This window comes from Sminthopsis crassicaudata, chromosome 2, assembly GCF_048593235.1.
Source record: "Sminthopsis crassicaudata isolate SCR6 chromosome 2, ASM4859323v1, whole genome shotgun sequence".
NCBI classification, from domain to species: domain Eukaryota; kingdom Metazoa; phylum Chordata; class Mammalia; order Dasyuromorphia; family Dasyuridae; genus Sminthopsis; species Sminthopsis crassicaudata.
Genome location: NC_133618.1, coordinates 540,684,814 through 540,708,608, shown reverse-complemented (window position 1 = coordinate 540,708,608; position 23,795 = coordinate 540,684,814). Strand labels below are relative to the sequence as shown.

The 23,795-nt window shown below is 41.7% G+C and overlaps 1 protein-coding gene across 2 annotated transcripts in view; it reads right to left on the bottom strand.

Moving 5' to 3' along the window:
• Window positions 1-236: 236 nt before the first annotated feature.
• The window catches only part of IGDCC4 (immunoglobulin superfamily DCC subclass member 4), a 38,480-nt gene continuing 14,921 nt past the window's right edge, over window positions 237-23,795 (bottom strand). For both annotated transcript variants that reach the window (XM_074294800.1, XM_074294798.1), the window contains 17 exons: window positions 23,639-23,772; window positions 21,840-21,980; window positions 15,573-15,728; window positions 14,226-14,639; window positions 13,183-13,347; window positions 11,905-12,042; window positions 10,904-11,074; window positions 10,076-10,315; window positions 9,644-9,745; window positions 9,208-9,391; window positions 8,412-8,539; window positions 6,524-6,694; window positions 5,980-6,117; window positions 5,164-5,269; window positions 2,734-2,965; window positions 1,751-1,912; window positions 237-761 (listed from right to left, as the gene is read on the bottom strand). In XM_074294800.1, coding sequence (XP_074150901.1) covers window positions 297-761; window positions 1,751-1,912; window positions 2,734-2,965; window positions 5,164-5,269; window positions 5,980-6,117; window positions 6,524-6,694; window positions 8,412-8,539; window positions 9,208-9,391; window positions 9,644-9,745; window positions 10,076-10,315; window positions 10,904-11,074; window positions 11,905-12,042; window positions 13,183-13,347; window positions 14,226-14,639; window positions 15,573-15,728; window positions 21,840-21,980; window positions 23,639-23,772 — 3,247 coding nt within the window. In that variant the 3' untranslated portion in view covers window positions 237-296. The remainder of the gene's footprint in view (window positions 762-1,750; window positions 1,913-2,733; window positions 2,966-5,163; window positions 5,270-5,979; window positions 6,118-6,523; window positions 6,695-8,411; window positions 8,540-9,207; window positions 9,392-9,643; window positions 9,746-10,075; window positions 10,316-10,903; window positions 11,075-11,904; window positions 12,043-13,182; window positions 13,348-14,225; window positions 14,640-15,572; window positions 15,729-21,839; window positions 21,981-23,638; window positions 23,773-23,795) is intronic.

Genomic DNA, 23,795 nt, shown 5'->3' with positions numbered 1-23,795 from the left:
CAGCAAACACCACGTGCTTCCTCCCAACCACTAACCAAATGTGTGAGCCCACATGGGGGTCTGCAGAAGCCTAGTTCTTGAGGGATGGGAAGGCGTGACTGCTGGAGAGAAGTGAGGCACTTTGGGAAGAGCAGACTCCTAGCGTGAGAGATCTAGCTCCTCCAGGGCACCTACTGGCTCCTCCCAAGGGCCCAGGGAGGTCTCCACATGGCTTAGTGAGGAGGTACACATACAGATGCACAAATGCAAATGTTGTTTCACATGGTCCAGATCAAATGGGTGCCAAGCTTTACCAATCAGGGCCATTGGCTATGGGTTGCGGTGGATGAGTGGAGGCCAGAAGAGTTGCCCTGAAGGCTATCGAGTTGTCCAGAAAGGGTGGGGGATCCCTTTTTCAGCTGCCCACTCCTATAGGTAGGAGGGTGCTCAGTGGCTGTTTTCTCCACGGCATCTCCATGCTGGGGAAAGCCGTTGCAAAGATCTTGAACACTAGCTGCCTCTGGTAGGTGAGTCAGCCTGTCCGGCCCTGTGGCTTCTAGCTCACCTTCTCCCAGGTCTCTGCTTGACCAGTGTGTTTCCGGCCTCTGCTCACTGACATGGGATGGGGAGGCTGGAGAACCAGGGGGTGAGGGGTCCCTAGGCTCTGGGCCACAGAGCTCAGGATCATGGTGCCTTTCAGATGCGGAGAAATCAGAGTGGACGATGACATCAGCCTCCACTTGGTTTCTGCAGGACGAAAGTGGTTTCTTTTTTCCATCACTCTGGTAAGGACAAAGAACACAAAATATAAAAGATGAAGATGCTGAGAAGAATGCAGAGGGACTACCACATCCAGGAGTGGAGGAATAGTAAATGGTTGTCATAGCCCAAATTTGGGGGGGGGGTGACAAATGACTATCACACGGGGGACGGGCACCAGAGTAACCCTCAGAACCTAAGGGATACTAGAAAGTCACTGCAGGTGGAAAGGTAGCTCACTGTAAGGGAAAGAACATTAAGCCTATGATCCCAGATCCAATACTAACTATGTAACCCAAAGCCAAATGACTTCTTTGAGACTCAGTTTCCCCATCTGCAAAATAAGAATAATAACCTATCTCACAGAATTAGGAGGAGAGCACATTGCCTTTCTAGGATCATAGCTTCTAAGGGACTTAAGGATCATCACGACCATTTTCTCATTTTTTAGATAAGAAAACTGAAGCCTAGAAAAATTTAGATTGTTACTTGATCAAGATTACATAGATGCTAAAGCAGAACACAGATTCAAATTCAGGTTGCTCTGATTCCATTACTCCACTCTGCCTTCTCATTAGAACCTGAATATGTATGCTATGTAAGCGAGAATTACTCTGATATGCATTAAGCAAGTTAGTTTAGGAGATGAACTTCCTTGTCCCAATCTCCATAAGTCAAGAGAAGCTCCAGAACCACAATGGGAGGGTCTGAGATTGTGAGGTATAAAACATTCCTATGTGGTTTTGAGGTAGACTGGAGAGTCATGGCCCTTTATAAGACACCTGTCAACCTAAGCTGGAAGAAAGAAGTACAGAGACCCGTACATCCATCTACCCTTCTCCACCAACATATTCATTTCTAGAGGAAAATTCTCAGAATCTCTTGGTAATTCACAAGCCCCATGTACTTCTAGATGACAACAAATTAATGGGATACTTTAATGGGGAATACCTGATGAGGTTGTTCCCACCAATCAAATGCTGGCCCAAACCCTCTCCACGTATACACTAACCATCATGGCATCATACATTAAGGCCTGCAGAATCAGTGTCTGCCCTGCTCCAGCTGGGGGTAGCAGGGCTTGAGTCAGAGCAGGGTTAGTACATGTCTGAGGGGCCCCGCATCCAGCCCAGGTTCCTGACCAGCTTAGCCCTCCAGAGTGAGCCCATGTGACCTGTAGGCAAAGAGCAAAAGATTGGTCAGTGATCAAAGCCAAAGTTAGATTCCGCTATGGGGTAGGGATGGAGTGAATAGAAGCAGCAGTGTGAGGGAGCCTTAAAGGTGAAAGCTGCAGGTAAAAGATGGTCTTTTTGCATAGGTCCCAAACTATACAGGAAAAAATCTAGGAGATCCAGGCTCTTTCCAGGTAGAAAAGATGTCAGGAATGGCTCTACCAGGAGAGAACTTATGACAAGGGTCAATGTTTCTGTGTGTGTTGAGGGTGTGAGGGTGGGGTGGGGAAGGCATTTGGATAAGTCTCCAGCCCTCTAAAATGGAGATGGAGCATGGTAAGTGAATCATCGAGGGAGGAGGCTTGGACTAACGATCAGGAAGTAGAGCATTATATTTCTATGTTTATGCCATTTACTATTGATCCCATTTCAGATGTGCTTGCTGTCTGCAGGGGAATGAAGTGGGTAGAGTAGAAGAAGTTGAGTCTACTGGGACAGGGGGAATTGACCTTGGAGGTCATCCTAGCTTTTTTGAATGTGGCTCTTGATCACTAAGGTTACCCACGGTGACTATATGGAGCCCTCCCCCTCCGTGAGAACCAAACTGCCCAAATTTGCCAGAAGGATGGTGGTCCATCTGCTCTCCCTGCCCCCACTGACATCTGGTCCAGAGGAAATAGATGTTATCACTTGGCACATGCTGTACTCTGCCACCCCCTGGTGCCCTAAGGGAGAAGTGACACGTGGGAGCAGCCTGAGGAAGCTGCCAACTGTAGCAAGATGGGCAGCCGAGGGGGGGGTAGAAAAGGGTCCGAGATGTCACCTTTCTCTTGGTATGGCCTCGACCTTCAACTCCACCGCCCATGAGGCTGTGCACTTCAGCTCCCTCGTCAAGGTCCGGGAAAGGAGAGAAGGACCCATCCTGGAGCCGAGGGTGAGGGCATACGAGGGACTCAAGCTCGTGGGCAGCAGGTGGACCGGGTGGACCCAGCTGGGCCCGGGAATAAAGCCGAGGATTCTCAGCAGTGGGAGAGGCCAAGCCGGGGAGCGACTCCCTATGTAGGGAAGTTGGAGAAAAAGGCAAAGGAATCAGAGTGTACATTTGGGGTGGGGGCAAGAATCTTTGGGGAAAAACAAACAGAAGTCATTGATATTGAAGGAGTCACTCTTCCTGAAGCAAGAAATTGTAGTCCTAACAACCAGAGAGATCCAAAGACAAAGAACAGATTTTGCCATTGTAGAGTAGTAGAGTAATGAATGTGGATTGGGAGGGTCAGGGTTTTAATTCCAGCTCAAACATTACCTGGGTGACCCTGGGCATGTCACTTAACAATATGAGTTTCTTCATCTGCAAAATGAACTTAGTGATCTCTAAGGCCCTTTCCAGACCTAAATCTATGATTCTACCGAGCCCAGCTTGGTTAATGGGTAGCATCTCCACCTGGGAGTTATTGTCCTTTTCCCACATATTCTAAAAGCCCTAGGCTGGGGTGAGGTGAGGGATGGTAGGGAAAGAAGTGGTAGAATTTGTCTTGGATATAGAAAATACCTTACTGAGATGGAAATATGCTTTATGTAATTTCACATGTATAACGGATATCACATTGCCTGCCTTCTCCCTGGATATGTGAAGAACTGGAGTAGAAGAGGGAGGAGATTTTGGAATTGTAAATTTTAAAAATAAATAATAAATTTATTAAAGGAAAAAATATATTTTAAAAAAGAAGATACTTTTAACTTCATCTCCATTCCCCTGATTTCAGATTAAGCCCAAAAGCTGAACAGAAGGAAGAACTGAGTCCTCTTTCTGCCCATCCTCACTGTCTAGGGGCAAATATCTCATTGACCAGTACAGTAGAAAAGGGAAAAGCTAACCAGCGCTATCTTTTACTAGACAACTTTGTATCTAAGGAAATGACACAAATTATAAGCATATCAACTTTTACTATTTCAACTAGCTCTTTCTTTTTCTTTCTCTCTTTCTCTTTTCTTTCTTTCCTTTTCCCTTCCTTCCTCCTTTCCTTCCTCCTTTCCTTCCTCCCTGCCTCCTTTCTTTCTTTCTTTCTTTCTTTCTTTCTTTCTTTCTTTCTTTCTTTCTTTCTTTCTTTCTTTCTTTCTTTCTTTTTCTTTCTTTCTTTCTTTCTTTCTTTCTTTCTTTCTTTCTTTCTTTCTTTCTTTCTTTCTTTCTTTCTTTCTTTCTTTCTTTCTTTCTTTCTTTCTTTCTTTCTTTCTTTCTTTCTTTCTTTCTTTCTTTCTTTCTTTCTTTCTCTTTTTCCCTAAATGTTGAAATGTTGATCTAAGATGATAGAGAGAAATAAAGAAATGGGAGTGAGGGTGGGGGAGTGGGAAAGTTTCTTTTATCAACCTTTGTCAGTTATATCCTATGGAGAGTGAGATCAGCATATAGGGTAAGGAACCTAGAAGGAACCAGTGAAGATGGATGGGGAATATAACTAAAGAAATTCTCAGGCAGATCCTGAAAAGAAATAATGGATGCGTCCAAACCTCACCTTCCATTTTACAATCATCATCAATGAACCCTCCAGCTCAGTTCCAAGGTGTGTCCAGGGGCCATTGGGAGAGAGGCAATGGTCTTACTCCTTGATATTGTTTCAAAAGGCAGGGATATCTCCAAACATACTGTTTCTTTTGTAAGGGAATTCCTTTTTTTTTTTTTTTTCAGGTCGCAATTCTTTATTTCAAAGTACTGAAGGAAACGAATGACCGCTATACTAATCAACCAAGTGGCAACCAAGCCACTACACTGTACACATGCATACAGGAGAGCCGGCTCATACTTGGGGCCAACCTGTGGCCCAAGGTGAGTGTGAACGCTAATCCAAGACTTGTTGCCACTTTTCCCATTCTTCAGTTGGGCCCTGTTAAGAGTTATCAGCAATCTGTACAATTTAATAATAACTTTTCATTCAATTCTGGACCTGAATATTTTATTCTGTTAAACATTCAATTTGCATAAAAATATATAAATAATTTGAAAGACTAGGGAATTCTTGTGTATAAAGGTATCCCTCCCTAAACTTTCGCCCAGGAGTTATTTGAACCTTTTGTGGAAGCTATTTCCATTTCCCCCATTAGAATGCAAGTCTCTTGAGGGCAGGAACTGTGTTTTGTTTTGTTTTCAGTTCTTTATACTCTGGGCTTATCATGACATAGAGGAAGTATGGTTATGCAGGAGGAGAAAGGCTGAGAAACTTCTGCTTTGTCCTCCGGATTCCCTATGTCACCTTCTTACCTGTGGGAGTTGTTTCGAAGGCCGGCACACATGCAGGCAAGGAGGCAGAGGAGCCCCAGGCAGACACCCACTATGATGCCGGTAACTGAGTGCACATCCAGGACATCTGAAAGATGTAAGAGAGAGATTGTGGACAATCAAAGCACTGTGTGCTATAGATAGTATTTAAGATCTTGCAAGAGTCCTTATACCTCTCATGGAAGAACCAGAATACATTCTTAACATATTAACATATTAACAAGAGCAACCTTTATTTTTGGCAACATGCTAAGCAGTTTAGATTGGAAGAGTCCTTAAGCTAGTTTTTGTTTGCCATGGGACTTTGGGTATGTACTAACATTTGGAAGAAGCCGTTCTGGAAAATATACCAAATCAACCTCTTAGTAAAACAATGGCCTTTTCCTCTCCCACCAAACCAAACTGGTCTCTTAATCAAGCCCCCACCCTACACATAGTTTCCTAATAAAATCTATCTTCCCACCTATCCAGACTCTCTAAATAACTTAGTCCTTAGCCCCCTCCCCATCAATTAGAATTAACTTTCCTTCTAAACGGATCTCCTGAATTAAAAAATCTTTAGACTGAAACAGTCTCTCAATACATCTAACCTATTTGTCAACACAGAATGTCTAAAATGACTTAGGGTTAGTCTTGTCTCAACACAGGAGACTAGGTGAAATGACCTTTGGGGTTAGAGGGAGAAGAGGAGGTCTTTTGTTCAAGTCTTTTGTGATTTCAGTACTAGCTCCTGAATGGTATTTGTGCCAGGTTCCTCCTCCCGATATCCTCCCATTTGTGTTCTCTCTCAACTTATACCTGAAAGTTTCTCCTGCAGAGTGAGTACATCTTGTAGACCAGAGAATGGCCCTGGTCCCACCTCTGTGCGTGCTCCCATCTTGAAGAAATATCTAGTGTCACTTTCCAACCCATGAACTTCAGCACTAAAGATGTTTCCTAGGGAAAAGTATGAAAAGCAGAAAGAGCAACATTAGCTGGTGGTGAATGGTTGTAGAAAGAAGCCTCCTGCAAAGCTCTGCTACTTTTCCTCACCCCTGTCACACCTCCACCAGCCAACCTCCTGACTAAGGAGGACAGACAGCTTCTCTGCTCCTGATTCATTAGGAGGTGTTAAAAATCAGCCCCCCATCAGCATCTTGCTCCTAGCTATATCAACAACCAAAAAGACAGACTTTGGTTAAGCAGTTGAAAGAATTTCCTAAGTTCTGGAATGAATTGGAGAGTTCCCCTCTAAAGATGAATCACATCTGGGTGCGTCATGGAGGAAGACAGAAGCGATGGGACAGCTTGCAGCTGCCTGAGGAGACACTGAAGGCTGGGAAGCCCGGCAATGCACACTCACCATCTGTGGTGAGCAGAGTCCACAGGTGGTCAGGCTTCGAGTGATTGGAGCTGTAAAGGATCAGGTACTCCACAATCACCCCATTGGGCTCCACTGGTGGACACCAGCGGAGTCGGACTGTAGATGGGGTGAGAGGGCTTAGGCGAAGGTCTGAAGGAGGAGTTGAGGGTCCTGGGTAAGGTTAGAAGGGGAAAAAAGTCAGGGACATACTTACTGAGGCTTAAACATGGAAAGGAGTAATGGCATTAAAGGAAGTCAAAAGGGATGCTGAGAATATAATAGATGGGAGGAGGCAATGGGACAACAGAGGCATTATTAAGGTCCTTTCAGAGTATGGGACCAGAGACAAGGGTATAGGGATATATGGTGCATTATACTGGAAATAGCAAATATTTGTAGTTAGACAACTTGAGTTCTTTCTAGTCCTGGTTTTGTCATTAACATACTGATCAATCTTTAGATTCACTTCATTAGGTCTCAGTTTCCCCATCTGTAAAACAGGATGATAATAGTCTCAGCAGGTTTTGGTAAACGTCACGTATATCAAAGTACTTTGGAAAGCAGAGAGTTTCCACAAAGTCCTTCTGCAGTTATGGAAACTTACCCTAAGGGTATATGCATAATGGAGATAATCTGCACATTGCCCTGAGATTAAAATTTATTGATGTTTTTTTTGGGTAACCAAATCCTACAACAGTATATGGAATAACTTATTTTCTTTTTTTTCCCCCCTGAGGCTGGGGTTAAGTGACTTGCCCAGGGTCACACAGATAGGAAGTGTTAAGTGTCTGAGACCAGATTTGAACTCAGGTCCTCCTGAATTCAAGGCTGGTGCTCTATCCACTGCCCCTGAAATAACTTATTTTCTATCCAAATAAACAAACTAACTTCAGGATGCAGCAGAAATGAGGCCCATCTCAGCCTTGTAAGAGAAGCAGGCAAATTGGTGTAGTAGAGAGCTGGCTTCATAATCCAGGAGGACCCAGGTTCAAGTCATGTCATTGATATGTACTTGCTAGACAAATCAGTTCATCTTTTACTGCTGTGGGCACCTGTACCTTTTCATCTTTTAGTTAACTGTGATTACAGAAATAATTTACAAAAACCTGCTTGTTCCTTTCTCCCATATGATCATCCCAACAGTCTTGCAAGGCAGGCAAAGATTAACATTCCCATTTTACAGGTGATAAAAGTGAGGGTTTGGGAGAGTAAGTGATTTTCCAAAGTCAAATTAGATAAACTAGAAAGTGGGCAAGCCAAGATTAGGGCAAGACTCCTAACTCTAAGGTGTTATGGGCTAGAACTCTGAATTTGAAACAAAGGATTCTTACAAGATGCTAAGTCAGTGGAATTGATAGAAACAATGGCTATGTAGTTTAGCATGGCGATAAATAGTTCTCTAGTTCAGTACATGTACTTAGTACTTAATATAGTTCTACAAGATTCACACCTATGATAAGAGAACATTACATTTTGGCGTCCAATATGGGGTGCCAAAATGTAGTGTTCTTTGTTCGGTTTTCTTGGGTCTCTGGGAGCAGCCTTCATTTCAGTTCAGTAATCACCATAAGTGTAGCCAGGTGTTAAAGTCCAAATCCTTTATTGTCTCCCTCAAAGTCCTATTTCCTTCACTAAGGCAGGTGCCTCTTTTCATAATACCATAAAATCATCATCAGAGAGAAAGAATCTCAAGGTGGCTGACTCAGATCCTGAAAGAAGACTAGGAATTTAGAGGAAGGGGGAGAGAGAGAGAGAGAGAGAGAGAGAGAGAGAGAGAGAGAGAGAGAGAGAGAGAGAGAGAGAGAGAGAGAGAGAGAGAGAGAGAGAGAGAGAGAGAGGGAGGAGGGAGGGAGAAGGGGATGAGGGAAGCAGTTACAGAGCCACTCACTGTCAGGCAGAGTAGAACGTTCCACCACAGACCCAAACGGACCATCTACGCCCACCCCATGGGACTGCACTGCAAACTCATATTTGGTAAATGGCTTCAGTCCACCAATGAGGATGTCTTCACCAGAACTGTCAGGACAAGAACTCAACTGAGCACTGAATCTGACTCCAGCCCACCCCTCCCTAAGGTTCCCCAGGTCCTGTCCCACTAGTTCCCCATTCTCCTCTTTGAGGTGGGACAGATATGCAGAGACTTTTAGAAACACTCAGCTTTGATACAAAGGTGTCTTACAAGTCACATCCAGAGGGTAGGGATGCTAGCTACATTTAAATTTGCATTCATTTTCTAACTTGAAATTTCAATTTTATGCTATCTCCTCCAAGTACCCTCAGCCCATTTTACACCTACACCATGTACTATTATACTATTGTATTGACTGACCTATCCTCTCTCTATATAATTTTATCATCACTATCTGTGGGTGACATATAACCCATTCCTTTTTCTATGAGGAAGGAGTTCTCAAAAGGCAGATATCATGTCCTCCTCAACAGACTGGGAGCTCTCAGGAGGCTGAAGACATTGTTTATTCTGTGACATATGCTCCAGTACTAAGTACAGTACCCCCTGGGAGGGGTTAATTCCAATATCACGCCCTTTTCTTTTTCTATTTTTCTATTCTTTGACCATCCTCACTCTGGTGAAGTGAGGGAATAGTGACAGATTCTTAAACTCCTCAGCCTATATCTTCCTTCCCATCACTCTCTGATCTCCTTCCCCACATGCATTTCCTTACCTGGTATAGTAAGTGACCAGGGAGGCATTCCTGAGTCCCCAAGGACTGAAGCGAACTGTGTAGTTGACAATTTTGACTGTGGTGAAGTCTGGCTTCTTCCAACGCAGCCAGATGGATGTGGAGCTGTTGGATTCCGCATGTACATGGGCTGGGGGTAGAGGGGGGCTCTTCTGGACTGGTGGGTCTGTTGGAAAGGAAGCAGAGAGTGGAGAAGAATGAAGGGTTTAATCCCAGAGGGTAGGCTATGATGTGATTTTTACTAGCCATTCTAGATTTTTAAGAGTAATGCACTGGGTTAGAAATACAGGGATTTGGGTCTCAGTTCCCATTCTGCTCTAACTCACATGTTAGTCTATCATACTAGCCTGATGACTACAATGTAAAAGTGGTGAAAATAGGAGGAAGATTGATCTCCAATACACAGCCGAGCTCTTACCTGCTGCAGGTGCCCTTTCTGTCTTGCCCTTCCACACAGCTGCGTAGCCATCTTCATGTTTGTTGAATGCAACAAGCTTCACCTCATACAAGCGTCCAGGTGCTGGAGAAGTCACAGGGGACCACTGACCAAAGATCCTGGCTCCTGATCCACATGGTCATGGCCCACAGATCTTGACTCCTGATCCATAGGTTTACTGACCCAACTTGATCTCAAGACTTTGATGATCAGAGACCCCAAATTCAGACTTCTCCCCACCCATTCATCTACTTCCGGTATCACTGACCTGAGAAAGCCCTGAATTTCACTTCCTAGATTCATGGATCCCTCAAGTTGAATATTTGGGGACAGGGCACAAAGGGAGGGATGTGTAAGTTTCCTTCCCCTCAAAGATCCAGAGGCACCCTCTCTCTCTGCCCATTCCTTCCTCACCTAGCTGAGTTAATTCATACTGCTTCACTTTTTTCTTGAGTCTGACAGGTCCCACGTCCCAGACCTGATCCGCACGACTCCCACCGCCAGAAGATCTCTCTTCACTTGTCTCCTCAGCTCCCACCTCCCTCCAGTACAGCTTATAGCCTGAGATCTGGATAGGATGAGGCGGTGGCTGCCATGTCACCACTAAGGATTCCATCCTTGCCCTGACCTTCAAATCTGTGGGAGCAAAAGGGACTGGGTGCAGTGAAGAGATGAAGAAGGGGAAGAATTAGATGAAGGAAGAAAATGGATACAGAAATTGTAAGATAATAAAGAGGAAGCAATTGAAAGTTTGGAGGAGAGGGAAAAAGAAACAAAGGGTGGGGTAAGACAAAAACATTCAATGAGTCTCAGATGCTTATTCAAACCACCATTTACATGAATCTCCCTTCCTGGTTCTTTGGGGGCCACCCAGTTAAACACAGTGCTCACCTCCAAATCCATTCTAGAGACAAGACTAAGAATATAGTCAAGTTCTAGACTGCTCATCTGTTCTGGCCCCCAAGTTCCTATTAGAGGGATGACTTTTTTGGGTATACTCCACACTTTGATAAGGATACATATCATACAACATATGAAAATATACTCTAACATAAACACATACCTCCTCACATACATAAACATATATGTCCTCACAATACATGAAAAACCACTCACCTGGCAATATGTACCCATGCAGATACGTCTACATACATACTTCTATATGGTCTCAAGCCCATACATAAAATTCCCCTCCCTCTATATGCCTCCCTCTCCCCCAGCACATCCCTCTGTTCTCCATACTGTGAGTCTGGTTTTCTGTATTGGGTGTTCGGTGCTGAGTCCATTGGGAGGGGGCTCCATATCCTGCACCAGTGCCTGCGGCAATGCGCACCCTGTACACTTTGTTGGGTTGCAATGAGTATAACATGAGCTGTGTCTCATTTCCAGAGACCTCAATGGAAATAACTTGATCTGTTAAAGGCAGAAAAAAGATACAAGTTAGCAACAGCTTTGAGACTCTGACAACAGACCCTCACTTGGTCCCCCAGTTACTTGGCCCTAGGCACTTGAACACTTGGATGCAAGTTCAAGAACACCTACCCAAGTTTATCTGACTTCAACTAAAAGATTCACTCTAGAGAGGAGTCACTGCTCCACACTGCCTTTCCCTTCTAAAATGAGGGTTCTCAACAAAATTCTCTTCCTCTATACCTAGCAACCTAGGGTAGAAAACATCTCTTCACCCCCATAACATTACCTGGGACTGCTTACTACTTCAGAACCAGGGACATAGTAGGGGAAAAGATAGGGAGGTGAGAAGCTCCAAGTTTCTGTCTTCATCCTGCTGTCTCTGTAGGACCACCCCAAACTCAGGATACAGAAATTCCTAATTTAGAGGAGGCCCTAAACCCCATTCTTCTTGTTACCTGACCTTATCTAGTATTCCTGCTGCTTAAAACAGTGTTTGGTAAGAGTTTTTTATTCATTCATTTTCTCCATTCAATGAACCTACAGAGAATATCTTCTCAGCCTTATTTTAACTTATTCTACTTTCTCTTCTTTCTCTATCTTCTCCCAGACTACTCTTCCCTTTCTCCCTCTCCTTTGTGACCCCATATCATTCTTTTCCCAATTTCTTCTGCTACAGGTGACTCTCAGTAACCTCTCCATTCTACCCTGAAGGGCATCCCACATTCTATGCTACTCTGTGAACCAACCACCCACTCATCCAGTATTGATCCCCTTCTTCTACCAGGACTGGATAGAGCTAGGTGCCTGAATGGACCCTATCTTATGCTCACCTTCTCTTAGTGTGCAGTAGTCAATCTTATATTTCACAACTTTCCCATTGCTCAGGGAGGGTGGCAAAGGTAGCCAGCTCACTCGAATGTCCCCAGGAGTAATGCTTGACAAAGAAAGCTGGGGTGCAGCACTGGGGACTAAGAACCAAGTGTTAGTGTGAAGTTCATCAGACTGATGAGGAAATAAGGGTCCAGGGAAATAAAGCAACAGTATGTGAGTGAAAGAGTCAGACTAGAACTTATGAGAGAAGTAGAAAAGCTATCCTGGGGAAAATCAAGAAAGCTGGAGGACATAAGACTTTTGAACCAACAGAGGCAAATTCAAATAGAGTTGGAAGTCCTTTAAACCATGAAGATCCTTGGGGGCTGCATATTGACTTAATAAAAATGTCTCTTTTTGTTTTTATTTATTTTATTAAATTAAAAAATTATTTTATTAAATTGAATTTGTATTTTGTTAAATTTTCTTTTTTATTATTTTGCTAAATATTTCTCAACTACATTTTCATCTGATTTGGGAAGTATTTGGGACCATTACATTCTGAACCAGTAGTGTCAAGCTCAAGCAGAAATGGACCACTAACCCATAAGTAAGGAACCTGATAGTGGCACATAGATATAGAAAAACATATATTGTGTTTTTGTTTTATTAAATATTTCTCCATCACATTTTTAATGTGGTCCAGTCACACTTGAGATAGCAGTAAGATAGTAGTCAAAAACTGAAACGCAGAACACCATAGTATGAAGGGGATTTCTCCAATTGTAGAAGAAACCAGGCTCCCCTCTCTTACTGAAAAACTTGAATAATATTTAGAAAGCACCTGGTGGAGAGCCCATTTTTGGCCTGACTTCAGAGCTAATTGAAAATTTCTTGGAGAGAATCTGGAGGCCAGGAGAGATGGTGTAGTGGGAAAGAGCCCTGGATTGAGAATCAGGAGAAAGGCACTCCAATGGCAACTCTGCCTCTCATAAACTGTGCTTGATATGGAACAAGTAATTTCAGCTTTTAGATTTCAGGTTCTTCATCTACCATAAGGAACTAGTCACACCCGTTTTACTCATTCACTACACATAAGCTGTTGAGAAGAAAAAATAAGATGATGGATAGAGAAGTACAGTCAAGGGAAATTATCAAGGGAAAAGTTTAAACAAATTTTAGGAAGTGTTATGATCAGTTATTGAGATTAAGGGCATCTCTTGGACTCATCCCCTCTGCCAGGTCCCATCTTCCCATTTATCCCCCTCCCCCCCAGGAGCAGTGGTTCAGTGGTATACCATCATCCAGGGTATGAACAAGGGCGGGAGCTGAGGTGCGGCTAGCTCCCAGCTGGGAATAGGCCACCACGTAGAACTCATAGTCAGTATCCGGGTCCAAGTCTCGGACCTGCATCTCTGTTGTGTCATTGTTGACAGCAAACTGGTACTCCACATTGTCTGTGCCTGAAGATTAAGGATCAAGAAGGAAGGTAAGGGAAGAGGGGAAAGGATATGACAAATCCCCAAAAGGCAACTTGACATAAGTTCAACCTCAGACCTGAACACTTTCCTGGGAGATTGAATAGAATTGGAAGAGGTTACCTAGACCAGTCCTCTGCAATTAAAAAAAGCCGTAATTATAACACTGTAGATAGATGGGGCGGAGGGGAAATGAAATGTTGCTTTTAATAGTCTCCTGGAATTGAAAATGCATGACCTTTCTTAGCTGCTGCCTGTTGGAGTATTTATACCGTTTTCTTGAGCTCTAACTGAAATTCCTTTTATTGCCCTAGTCGGGATGAGGGACACCCTTGGAGCTTTAATGAGAACTCTAAAAATACCAAAAAAGTCCTCTGTAACAAAAGAAAATCTGTTTCTAAAACCAACTACTTTTTAGGTAAGAACCAGAGAATTCCCCCCACATCCAATTCTTAAAGCCTTTAAAAGACCGTACAATGAAGCCTCTTGTCTCCCAGGCTGACTACTCTTCCCTTATCCTGCACAGACAATCCTGGTATCCTAAAAGATCTGCCAAAGCCTCCCTGTATCCATTGCTCCAGTCTCTCTTATCCCCTGAAGCACCAGGTAATCCCTCCCAATCTATAATCCCAATCTCCTCCATTGCCACTCAAGCCCCACTCCCTTTCATTGCTTTCTCCAGAAGGAAGAAGACAAACATCTTGGGGTATAATTCCTTCTTAAGAACCTCCAGAGATCCTTAAGTCTAGTCTTTTCTTTCACTATTCCCCCCACTTCTCATCAGGCAGTTCTTTCTAATTTTAATCTAAATTCCTACATTTTTCCTTCTCATGGCCTAGATGAAAAGTAGTAGAGAGACATACCCAGTGCTTTCTGATAGTGAAGAGAAAAGCCAATGATCTGTTCACTGTGCAGCTCTGGCCGCTCCCAGGATACTAGAACTGAGGTGCTGGTCAGTGGGGTAGCAGCCACTTTGGTTGGGGCACTGGGAAGGCCTTCTCGGACAATGACAGTCAGGCGAGCCGTGGAACATGCTGTACCCAATCTGTTCTTGGCCACACACTGGTAGTAGCCAGCATCCTCCAGGCCAATCTGTGTGATGACCAAGCTGCTTCCTCCAGCCTGGATCTTGACCCTTCCATTGGACAACAGTGGTTCCCCATTCCGTAGCCAATGTAGAGTTGGTGCTGGTTCACCCTCTGCCCGGCACACAAAACGTGCTGTGCTTGCCCTCGTACGGGAGATGGTTTCTGGGGCCTGGGAGATGACGGGGGAAGCTAGGAAAGACAAACATTGATGGTCTCCTTTCAGGTCAGTCATCTCAGCCAGGTCCCAATCTCCTTTCAGAATCTCACCTTATCCTGATGTCACCTTCTTTTCCCTCCTAAACACCACTTCATTCATTCCCCAGCCTTATTCTAATTCCTAGCTACTTAACCTGTGGTTTGCAACCCCATGTCTTATAACTGAATGTGGGGGTTATGAAATTATGATTTATCATCAGTAAATGTTTGATTTGTATACCTATATATCTGGGGTCAAGTAAAAATTTCTCATGCAAAAAGGGATCATGAGTAGATGTTCAAGAAGCCTTCCTCTAACGTACTTTCCCTATTACCCACATCTTCTTTCTCCATCCTAATCTTAACCCATCCAATTTTCCTTAATTTTCCCAGGTTACTTTTCAGTAACCTTCCATCATATCATATATCCTCCCACCATTCACTCCTCTGGAGTAATTTCTTTCCTTCTTCCATCTTAGTTTCTAATAACAATAAAATCTTCCTGAGAACTCATTTTCTAGTTTCCCCTTACCTTACCTTAGAGACTTCTTCCTAAGTCATCTATCTGACTTCCTCTATCCCCTTTCCCTCAGTCATTGCTCCCAATTCCCTCTGTTTCTGTTCCAGATTTGCATTCTCACCACCACCACCACCAACTCCAATCTATTGTTTTTTTTTTTAAATAAACTTACTTTCATTTTAGTTTCAAATTCTCTCCTCCCTATCTTTATTTTTTCTACATAAACCTTTCCTAAACCCATCTTGCTTATCTGCCTCAGATTCTTCCATATATCAGTTCAATTCATACCACTTCCTCCTTACCCACTTTACCCAGTCCAATACCAGGCCACCTATTCCTCAAATCCCCTTTTCTTTACTTGTTTCAATTATAGGACCATCCCAGCCTTCCTGGACTCCTGCTCTCACCTAGCACCCGGAGTTCAGCAGCAGCTGTAACAAAATGTCGGGTTCGGGGTTTGTTGGCTCGACAGACATAGATACCAGAGTGGTGGGGCTGTGTGTGTGTAATCAAAAGATTGGTACGTCCAAGGACGATGACATCTGTAGAGATTGGCTTCCCATCTGGAGGTAGAGAGAAGAGACATATCCATTGGGAATAAATTGAGGTTGGGAATTCTTCCCCCAACCCTTTTGCAAAGCTTGGGTCTCTCAGATGATTTGGTCTAGTGGACACATGTTCTAGTTTCACTTTCTCAAAGATAAAATGCAGAAAAATAGCTAGAGACACATTCTTCTATATCTACCTTAAACCAAGCACTAATGGTTATTCTGGTACAACCATAGCTATGAGGACTAGGAACTTTAAAAATGTATATGTACTAGAATATATTCAGAAACAAAGGTAATGTAAAAATAAAAGATTCTGATACAATTATTAATTTTTAGATTTATTTTTAATATTCATTTTTAAAAGTTTTGAGTTTTAAATTCTTTCTTCATCCTCCCTCTGCCACCTATTGAGAAGGCAAGCAATATAGCAATTATACATGTAAAGTCATGCAAAACATATTTCCATATAAATTAATTTTTAAAATGTATATGTGTGAAATAGATCAAAAGCATTTTAAATTCTTTCAGTCTTTAGGCACTTTAGTCCACCCCTTCTCTACTCTCATTTCATAGTGTTTAAAGACATTTGTGAACCACTGAAAATCCCAACTGAAATATCAAACAAATCTTTCTTAGGATCTCAGAAAGCAAGGTGATTATCATGAAGTTACAAGTATATGTCTAGAGAATCAAACTGGTCAAATAAAGAGTATAAGGTGAGGAACCAGCAGGACTTAGGTGCTAGACCTGTCTCTGACATTAACCAGCTCCATCACCTTGGACAAACCACTTGATCTCTTTCTTCATATGTCAAATGAGATCTTTCCATTTTCAGAACTCTTTCCTCACATAGTAACTCTATGAAGTAGGTAATATGACAATAATGGTTCCCATTTTAGAGATGAGAAAACTAAGGAGTTTAAGTGACTTGCTTACCATCAATTAAAGTATCAGTTAAAAAGTATCAGATACTGTTATTATCCCCATTTCACAGATATCAACACAGGTCTTCTAATCTAAGTCAGGTGTTCTTTCTGATAATAACATTCTATTTAATGAGCACATGTATTTATGGGAAAAAAATCCCTGCTATCCCATCATGGTGGAGAGTTGACCTTGGGCTTTCAGAGCATAAACTCAGAACGGCTCATGAGCTCATAGCTGTAGAGATGAAAGGGACCTCAGAGGACATGTAATTCAAACCCCCCACTTGACAAATGAAGTGGAGAAAGGTAGTGATTTGTCTAAGGTCACACAGATAATAAATGACAGAAGTACAGTGGGAGTTGAACGCAATTCTCTGACTCCAGAGTCAGCATACTTTTCAATGCCAAGTATGTCTGAATGAAAAACCATCCCTACTGTCTGAATTCCTGCCTAGATACATGTAGAAAAGATTATCAACTGAAGCTGCTATTTTTTTTTTTAAATGGCCCTAATATGGCTTCCCTTTCCTTCCATATTGATGGCCACAGAAAAGTGATCAAAGGTATTGAGAACGATAGGTTTTTTTTAAAAAATTAGAAATATTTATTTAATTTCCAGTCTTCTAGATTCCAGAGTCTATTTTACATTTCACATTTTTTTTGCATTTTTTACAGATTTTTTCTACACTAATTCAAAGGAAAGGATATTTATAGAATAAGTCTTTGTATCCCTAGGGCCCTGCACAATGCTTCCTTTGGATGAATTGTCTGCTGGAGTTAAATTGTTGCTCAGGGTGGCAGAAATGGGAAGAATCAATACTAGAATATTCAGTGAAGTCAAAAAGCTATAGCTAGATGGGAGGATGGCTCCCAGGGGCTTCTTGGAGAGAACAGTGAAGGAGACAAGAGAGTACATCAAGCGTCCAAGGGCATTGTTTCAAGGGGACGATTGGTTATCTTGTCTTATAGTGTTCTTGACAAAAGTAAGCAAAAAGACCACCATGAAATCAAATAACTAGAGGCTGGAAAAAATAGAAAAGGACTGCTTGGTTTGCCGCTGGTGGAAAGTTGAATATCTTAAGCTTTGCCTTTAAGAGAGAGATAAACCATTAACTACTAGTAGGAGACCTGACTGGAACAATGAGGCAATGCAGACCCCTGCAGGAGAGGGGAAAGGACAGAGGAAGGGAAGGAGCATTTTATCTATCACCGACCATATGTTCACTGCCCTGAGAGTGTGATGCTGTTATTATCCCCATTTCACAGATGAAATAGAGTTTAAGGGACTCATCCAGGACTAGAAACTCTCAGAGGCTAGATTTGGATTCAGGTCTTCCTGAATCCAGGCCTGGTGCTCTATCCATGTGTCACTCAGGACAGGAGTTAGAACTCATTAGGCGCTGAGCAGGAAGATGGCAAGAGGAGAAATCGGATGTTAGGAAAGTTTTCCCAGCAATAGAATCTATCCTTTGGGAGAGAAACCTCTCACAGGTGTCTTGTTGCTCTCTACTGCCCCCGTGTGGTCTGAGAGAGAAAAGCAGAGAGGGAAAGAAACATTGTAACTGCCTTGCCAAGGCTGAGGGGGACAGGCTGCAACAGTATCCTTTTAGAATGTACTATGTTTCAAATGTTATTAGCACCTTTTAAAGGGGCCTATGAGCTAAAAGAGCTTGTCATCTGTCATCTCATCAAAGGAACAGATTTGTCCGACAGGAGAATAGTGAGGGCCAGAAAGGGGGGGGGGCAGCTAGTGGAGAAGCAGCTTTGGGTAGTAAAGATTTCTCCTAAAGGGAGAGGAAGAAGCATTTATACAGCACATACTACATGCCAGACACTGTGCTAAGTGCGTTTTAAAATGATCTCTCATTGTGCACGGCAACAACAAGATTATGTGAAGATCGATTCTGATGGATCTCGGCTCTTTTCAACAATGAGATGATTCAGGCCAGTCTTGTGATGGAGAGAGCCATCAGCCCCCAGAGAGGATTGCGGGAACTGAATGTGGATCACAGCATAGCATTTTCACTCTTTTTGATGTCTGCTTGCATTTTGTTTTTTCTCATTTTTTCCCCCTTTTTTGACCTGATTTTTCTTGCGCAGCACAATAATAGTATGAATATGTATATATATATATAATTATAATAAGTAATTAGTATTACTAATAAGTAATTAGCATTACTATTATTCTCCTCCCTTTCCCTTTTATAGTTGAGAAAACTGAGGTAAAGTGTCTTGCTCCAGGATCATACAGTTAGTGTCTGAAACTGATTTTGCACTCGGGTCTTCTTGACTCCAGGATCAACACTGTATTACCTAGTTATTCTTAAGCATACCAAAGACATTTAGGCCTTCAGTTAAGAATTGTAAGTTGTCCTAAAGATATGTGTTTTTTTCACTCATGTGTCTCCCTTACTAAGTTTCTGTAAGTATGTATTCACTCTTCTTTATGGAAACTACAAGCCTTGGTAGGATAGTGTGACATAGTTTTATATGTGGATGTGATGTTTTAATTACTCCTGCATTTGGGGGCCCAGTGCAACTATCTCATCTTTCCCCATCTGACCAATCTCCTGACTTTATCATTGTCTCTAAGCATTCATTTTCTTGCAAGCTTGCAAGAAACTCATATCTTCCCAGAACCCCACCCAGAATCAGCTCAGAAACCTCTTTCCTTCTCACTGGAGAAGGTGTAAGGTAGATATTATGAGAGCTGTTTTCAGATCCTCCATTTAAGGAGGGATCAGAGAAGCTGCCTCATCCTTTCCCATCTAGTTGCAGGTCTTCATCATGGGCTCCCCCACATTGGGGACACTTTCCCTCCTTTATTTTGAAATATAGTTATGTATGAATACCTTGTCTCTCCTATAGAATATAAGCTCCTTAAGGGTAGGGACTGTTTAGTTATAACCTCTGTACCTATCACAGTGCCTGTTAAATAGTAGAAAATTAACAAATACTTGTATATTTTTTTAAAAAAATCCTCGAAATTTCAATAAATACTTGTTGACTAATTAATTGATTTAAGAAGAATCAGAAGGCATTTAATATGGTGAGTACTGGAAAATATTGCCAAAAAATGAAGTTAACCAAATCTTGATAAGAAATGAGTGCTTATTGATATGAGAGTCATGTACTGTGCACTCATGAATGTGCAGTTAGAATTAGAAGAAAGGTCAAAATCAACCTCAAAATAGAAGAAAAGATAAGAATATAAATTACCACAAAGACATTGGGTACAATTATATTATCTTCAACTCAAACTACTGAAAGAAGTCATTTGTGAATAATGAGACCAAGATAAAAATAAAGAGACTAGATCTAATTATCACCACATAACCAATATAAAAATCTCAAAATCCCAGAGACTACTTTAGCAACTGGACAATCAAAGACAATGCCAATTTAGGAAACAAGCTCATTAACAAAACTCTATGGACAACTGAAGGTTGCAAGGAGCAATATCTTATAAATAGTGAAAAGAATTGGAGGAAAAAAACAAGCCTGCAAAAAGCTTAGCATGAGATCCACAAGGTAAGTCATCTCAAGAGTGTTTAGAAAGGAAAGTGAAGGGACAACATATAGATTCAAAATTGACCAGATTTTCCTGTATTTCTATATAAAATTCCATATATGGAATATATATATTCCATCATATATAGACTTTAATAATTCAGTAATTAACATGCCAAATTAGGAAGTAGAAATGGAACTTAGCCAGATAAAAACAAGAATAACAGTTGGGCACAATCAATCCACAATAGAAATAATATGATCTTGAAGTTGTTCAAGTATTGATTTTCAGTATCTATGAAAGAGACAAAGATAATAAAAACAATGGGGGCGGGAAGGGAATCACAGGATTGTAGCTAGAAGACATGGATTTCAGATATTAAAATATTATTATTCCCCATCAAAGGTATTATCCCTATTTTTATAGTTGAGGAAACTGAGTTAGAGTTAGAGAACTTAAGTGATTTTCCTCAAATAATATGGCTATTTTATATATGCAAATTTATTGTATTTTCAATTTTTTGAGAGTATTATTTTTTATATTCATGTCTCCTGCATCTAATCTTTGCACATAGTAAGTACTTAATAAATGGTTGCTAGATTGAACTGAATTGATTCTTCTGGTTCCTAATCAGTGTTTTGTTTTCTTTTAGTTACTCCACTGGTAATGTTCATTACCATCTTCCTACCTGCTCTGCCTACCACACAGATAGATATAATGAGGATGAAACAAGATGGAAATACTTACTCTCTGTGTTCCATTATCTGGCATTCATTAAGCACCATTTTGGACTTTGAGGTACCATTCTTATCTATATCTATATCTACAGATGATATATTTATGTAAATAAATGTATCTATAAACATTTATGTATGTCTTCTCTCCCCATCTTCTTTCCTATCTTTGCGTCACTCTTGGTAACTAATACATCACTCTATACATGATAGGCTCTCATGGACTGATAAAAGCAATTGTGATATGTAGACAAAAGGCATCAATAAGACGGACTTTTTTTTTTTTTTTAAAGATAAAAGCACTCTATAGAGTGGGAATATATGGGAAGTATTAGTATAAAAAGATGAAGGGCAGCTAGATGGTGTAGTAGATGGAGCACTGGTCCTATAATCAGAAGGACTTGAATTCAAATCCAGCCTCAGACATTTAATATTTCCTAGCTGTGTGACATTAGGCAAGTCATCTGACTCCAATTGCCTCATTAAAAAAAAGGAATGAAACATTTATGGTTGTAGGACATCTTTTAAGATTAGTTATTTTACAATTTTGCTTATTTTATAAATAAAAAAAAACCAAAACAAAACAAACCCAGAGGTCTAGAGAAGGGATTGACAGTTTTTAAGAGGCAGAGGTGGCATTTGAACCCTAGTCCTCCAACTTGGGACTCAACATTCTTTCACCACATTGGATTTATTGGGGTAGAGTCCTACTGTAGTTTCCTCATAATTATATCCACTTCTTCCCTCAATAGAGACTTTTGAAAGAGCAGTTGCCAGCAACGTCAGTTTAATCTTTGCTCTACGTAGCCCACCCTACGCCACCGTCTTGACTCTGATCAGTCCTCCTTCCATAACTCCTTAGGTTCTAGGGGAAGACCCTGAGCTTCCATGTTTTTCTCTCCCAAAATGTTCCCTCCCTGTCCCTCCCTCTTCAACAGTTCCTCTCCCTCACCCTGTCGGATCCAGGACACAAAGGGAGTAGGGTCAGCTGAAGCCATGCACTCCATCACCACACTCTGACCAGCAACTACAGTGGTGTTCTCTGGTGCAGCTACAATTGTCACATCCCCAACACTAGGGGAAGACAGGGAACCTGGAATATGGAAGAGACAAGTATAATTATACTTAAAATTTTTATCTTATTTGATCCTTACAAACATTCTTTTGAAGTAAAGAGGATACAGGTTCTCTCCTCCCAACCCAATCTTCCTGACAAGTAGGAAAAGTTAAGGTAAAGAAATATTATTTACTTGAGATCACACAATTAATGGGAGATCTGGGACCAGAACTCAGGCTTCCTGACTCCTCAAGTCTGCTTTGGTAAAGAATTGAAAGGGAGATATTTCTATTCCCAACTCAATATTCAGAGTAATTAGTTGGCTAGTTTCCCATAACATCTTCCCTTCTGTTTCTCCTTTTGCATTCTGGGCAAGAGAGAAGAAAAGTGAAGAATATCAAAGACCCTGAGTTATCCTATCAAGTTTTGGCCATCAGCTCCCCAAAGACAGTATGTTAGTCTTGCTTTGTCCACCAGATAGAAATAGAGACAGCTCTAGAGACTCCAAAAAAAGCCAAAGGACCAGACTGCATCTATGGAGGCACTCATCCTACTTGGATGAGATATAGATCTCTTAGTTTGGGTTCTGGGAACTGATGAAGTTGGAAGGGGTAGGGCAGGGATGAGGAACATCCAGCCCACTGGCCGTATAAAAGAGATGAAATCATTTGCTGACAACTGCAGATGATGATGAGCTAAAAGCCAGGTAAAACAACCTCCTACTGCTTGAGTTCTATAAGTTGACAATTTTGTAAGGCCTGCCAGTGATGTTATAAATATCCAAATGGCCTTTTGCAGAAAAAAAAAAAAAAAAAAAAAAACGGCCTTTTGCAATGTACTCTCCACCCCTCAAATCACCTGGAGGCTGGGAGTGGATTGGCAAGGGAAAGATGGAGAAAAGAAGAAAGGGAAGATAGGATGAGGAAGTTGAGATTTTGGTGATTTAAGCAGAGATATATTCCCACTGGAAATCAATGGAGGAGAGAACTCCTACATTTTCTGAAGATATCCCAAAGTATAATCCCCTTAATCACAGGTTGTCAGCTTTCTGAGCATATGAACTGAAGAGGGGTGGGGTGGGAGGAAGAAGGCAGGTGAATAGCACAATACTACATATGGGTAGGGAAGAAGAGAGGTCAGAAAACTGCTTTCCTTCAATGCTTCATCACTTCTTGCCCCAGATGCTCCCATTATCCCAAGAAGTCACAAAGGGGTAGAATGTTATAATAAAGGAAGAAGAAAGCTAATTTTAGTTCTAGCTCAATCATTGATTGTCAGTGTTGGCTATGGATTTCTCATCTGTAAAATGAGCTAGCAATACTTACATCTGTGAAGGTAAGGAGCTAGATTTGATTCAGTCCACTTAACTATTAAGTATCTACTATGTGGCATTTATGAGCTCTTTCTAGCACTAAAATAGGGACCTTTAACCTTTTTTTGTGTCATGGATCCTTCTGGCATTCTAGTGTAGTCCCAGATCCCCTCTCAAAATATTCAGAGAAAATAAATACTAAATTTCAGCGAGAGGTGAGATGGATATTTTTTTCTCCATTCAATTTCACAGATCCTCTGAAATCCATCCAAAGACCACTTGAAGTTCTGTGGACCCCAAGTTCAGAACCCTGCTTTATGACCTGTGACTTTATTATAGTCCCACATCATGGCAACATAACTTCAAACATCAACTCCCTCACCTTTATGGACAATGAGAACAGCATCGTGGCTATAGCGCTGGTGGGCAGCATTGGTGGCTACACAGTGGTAAGCCCCTGCATCACTCTCCTGCACATCTACAATCTGCAGGACACCATTGGGAAGAGTGATGAGCCTAGAGGAAGAAATGAATTGTGA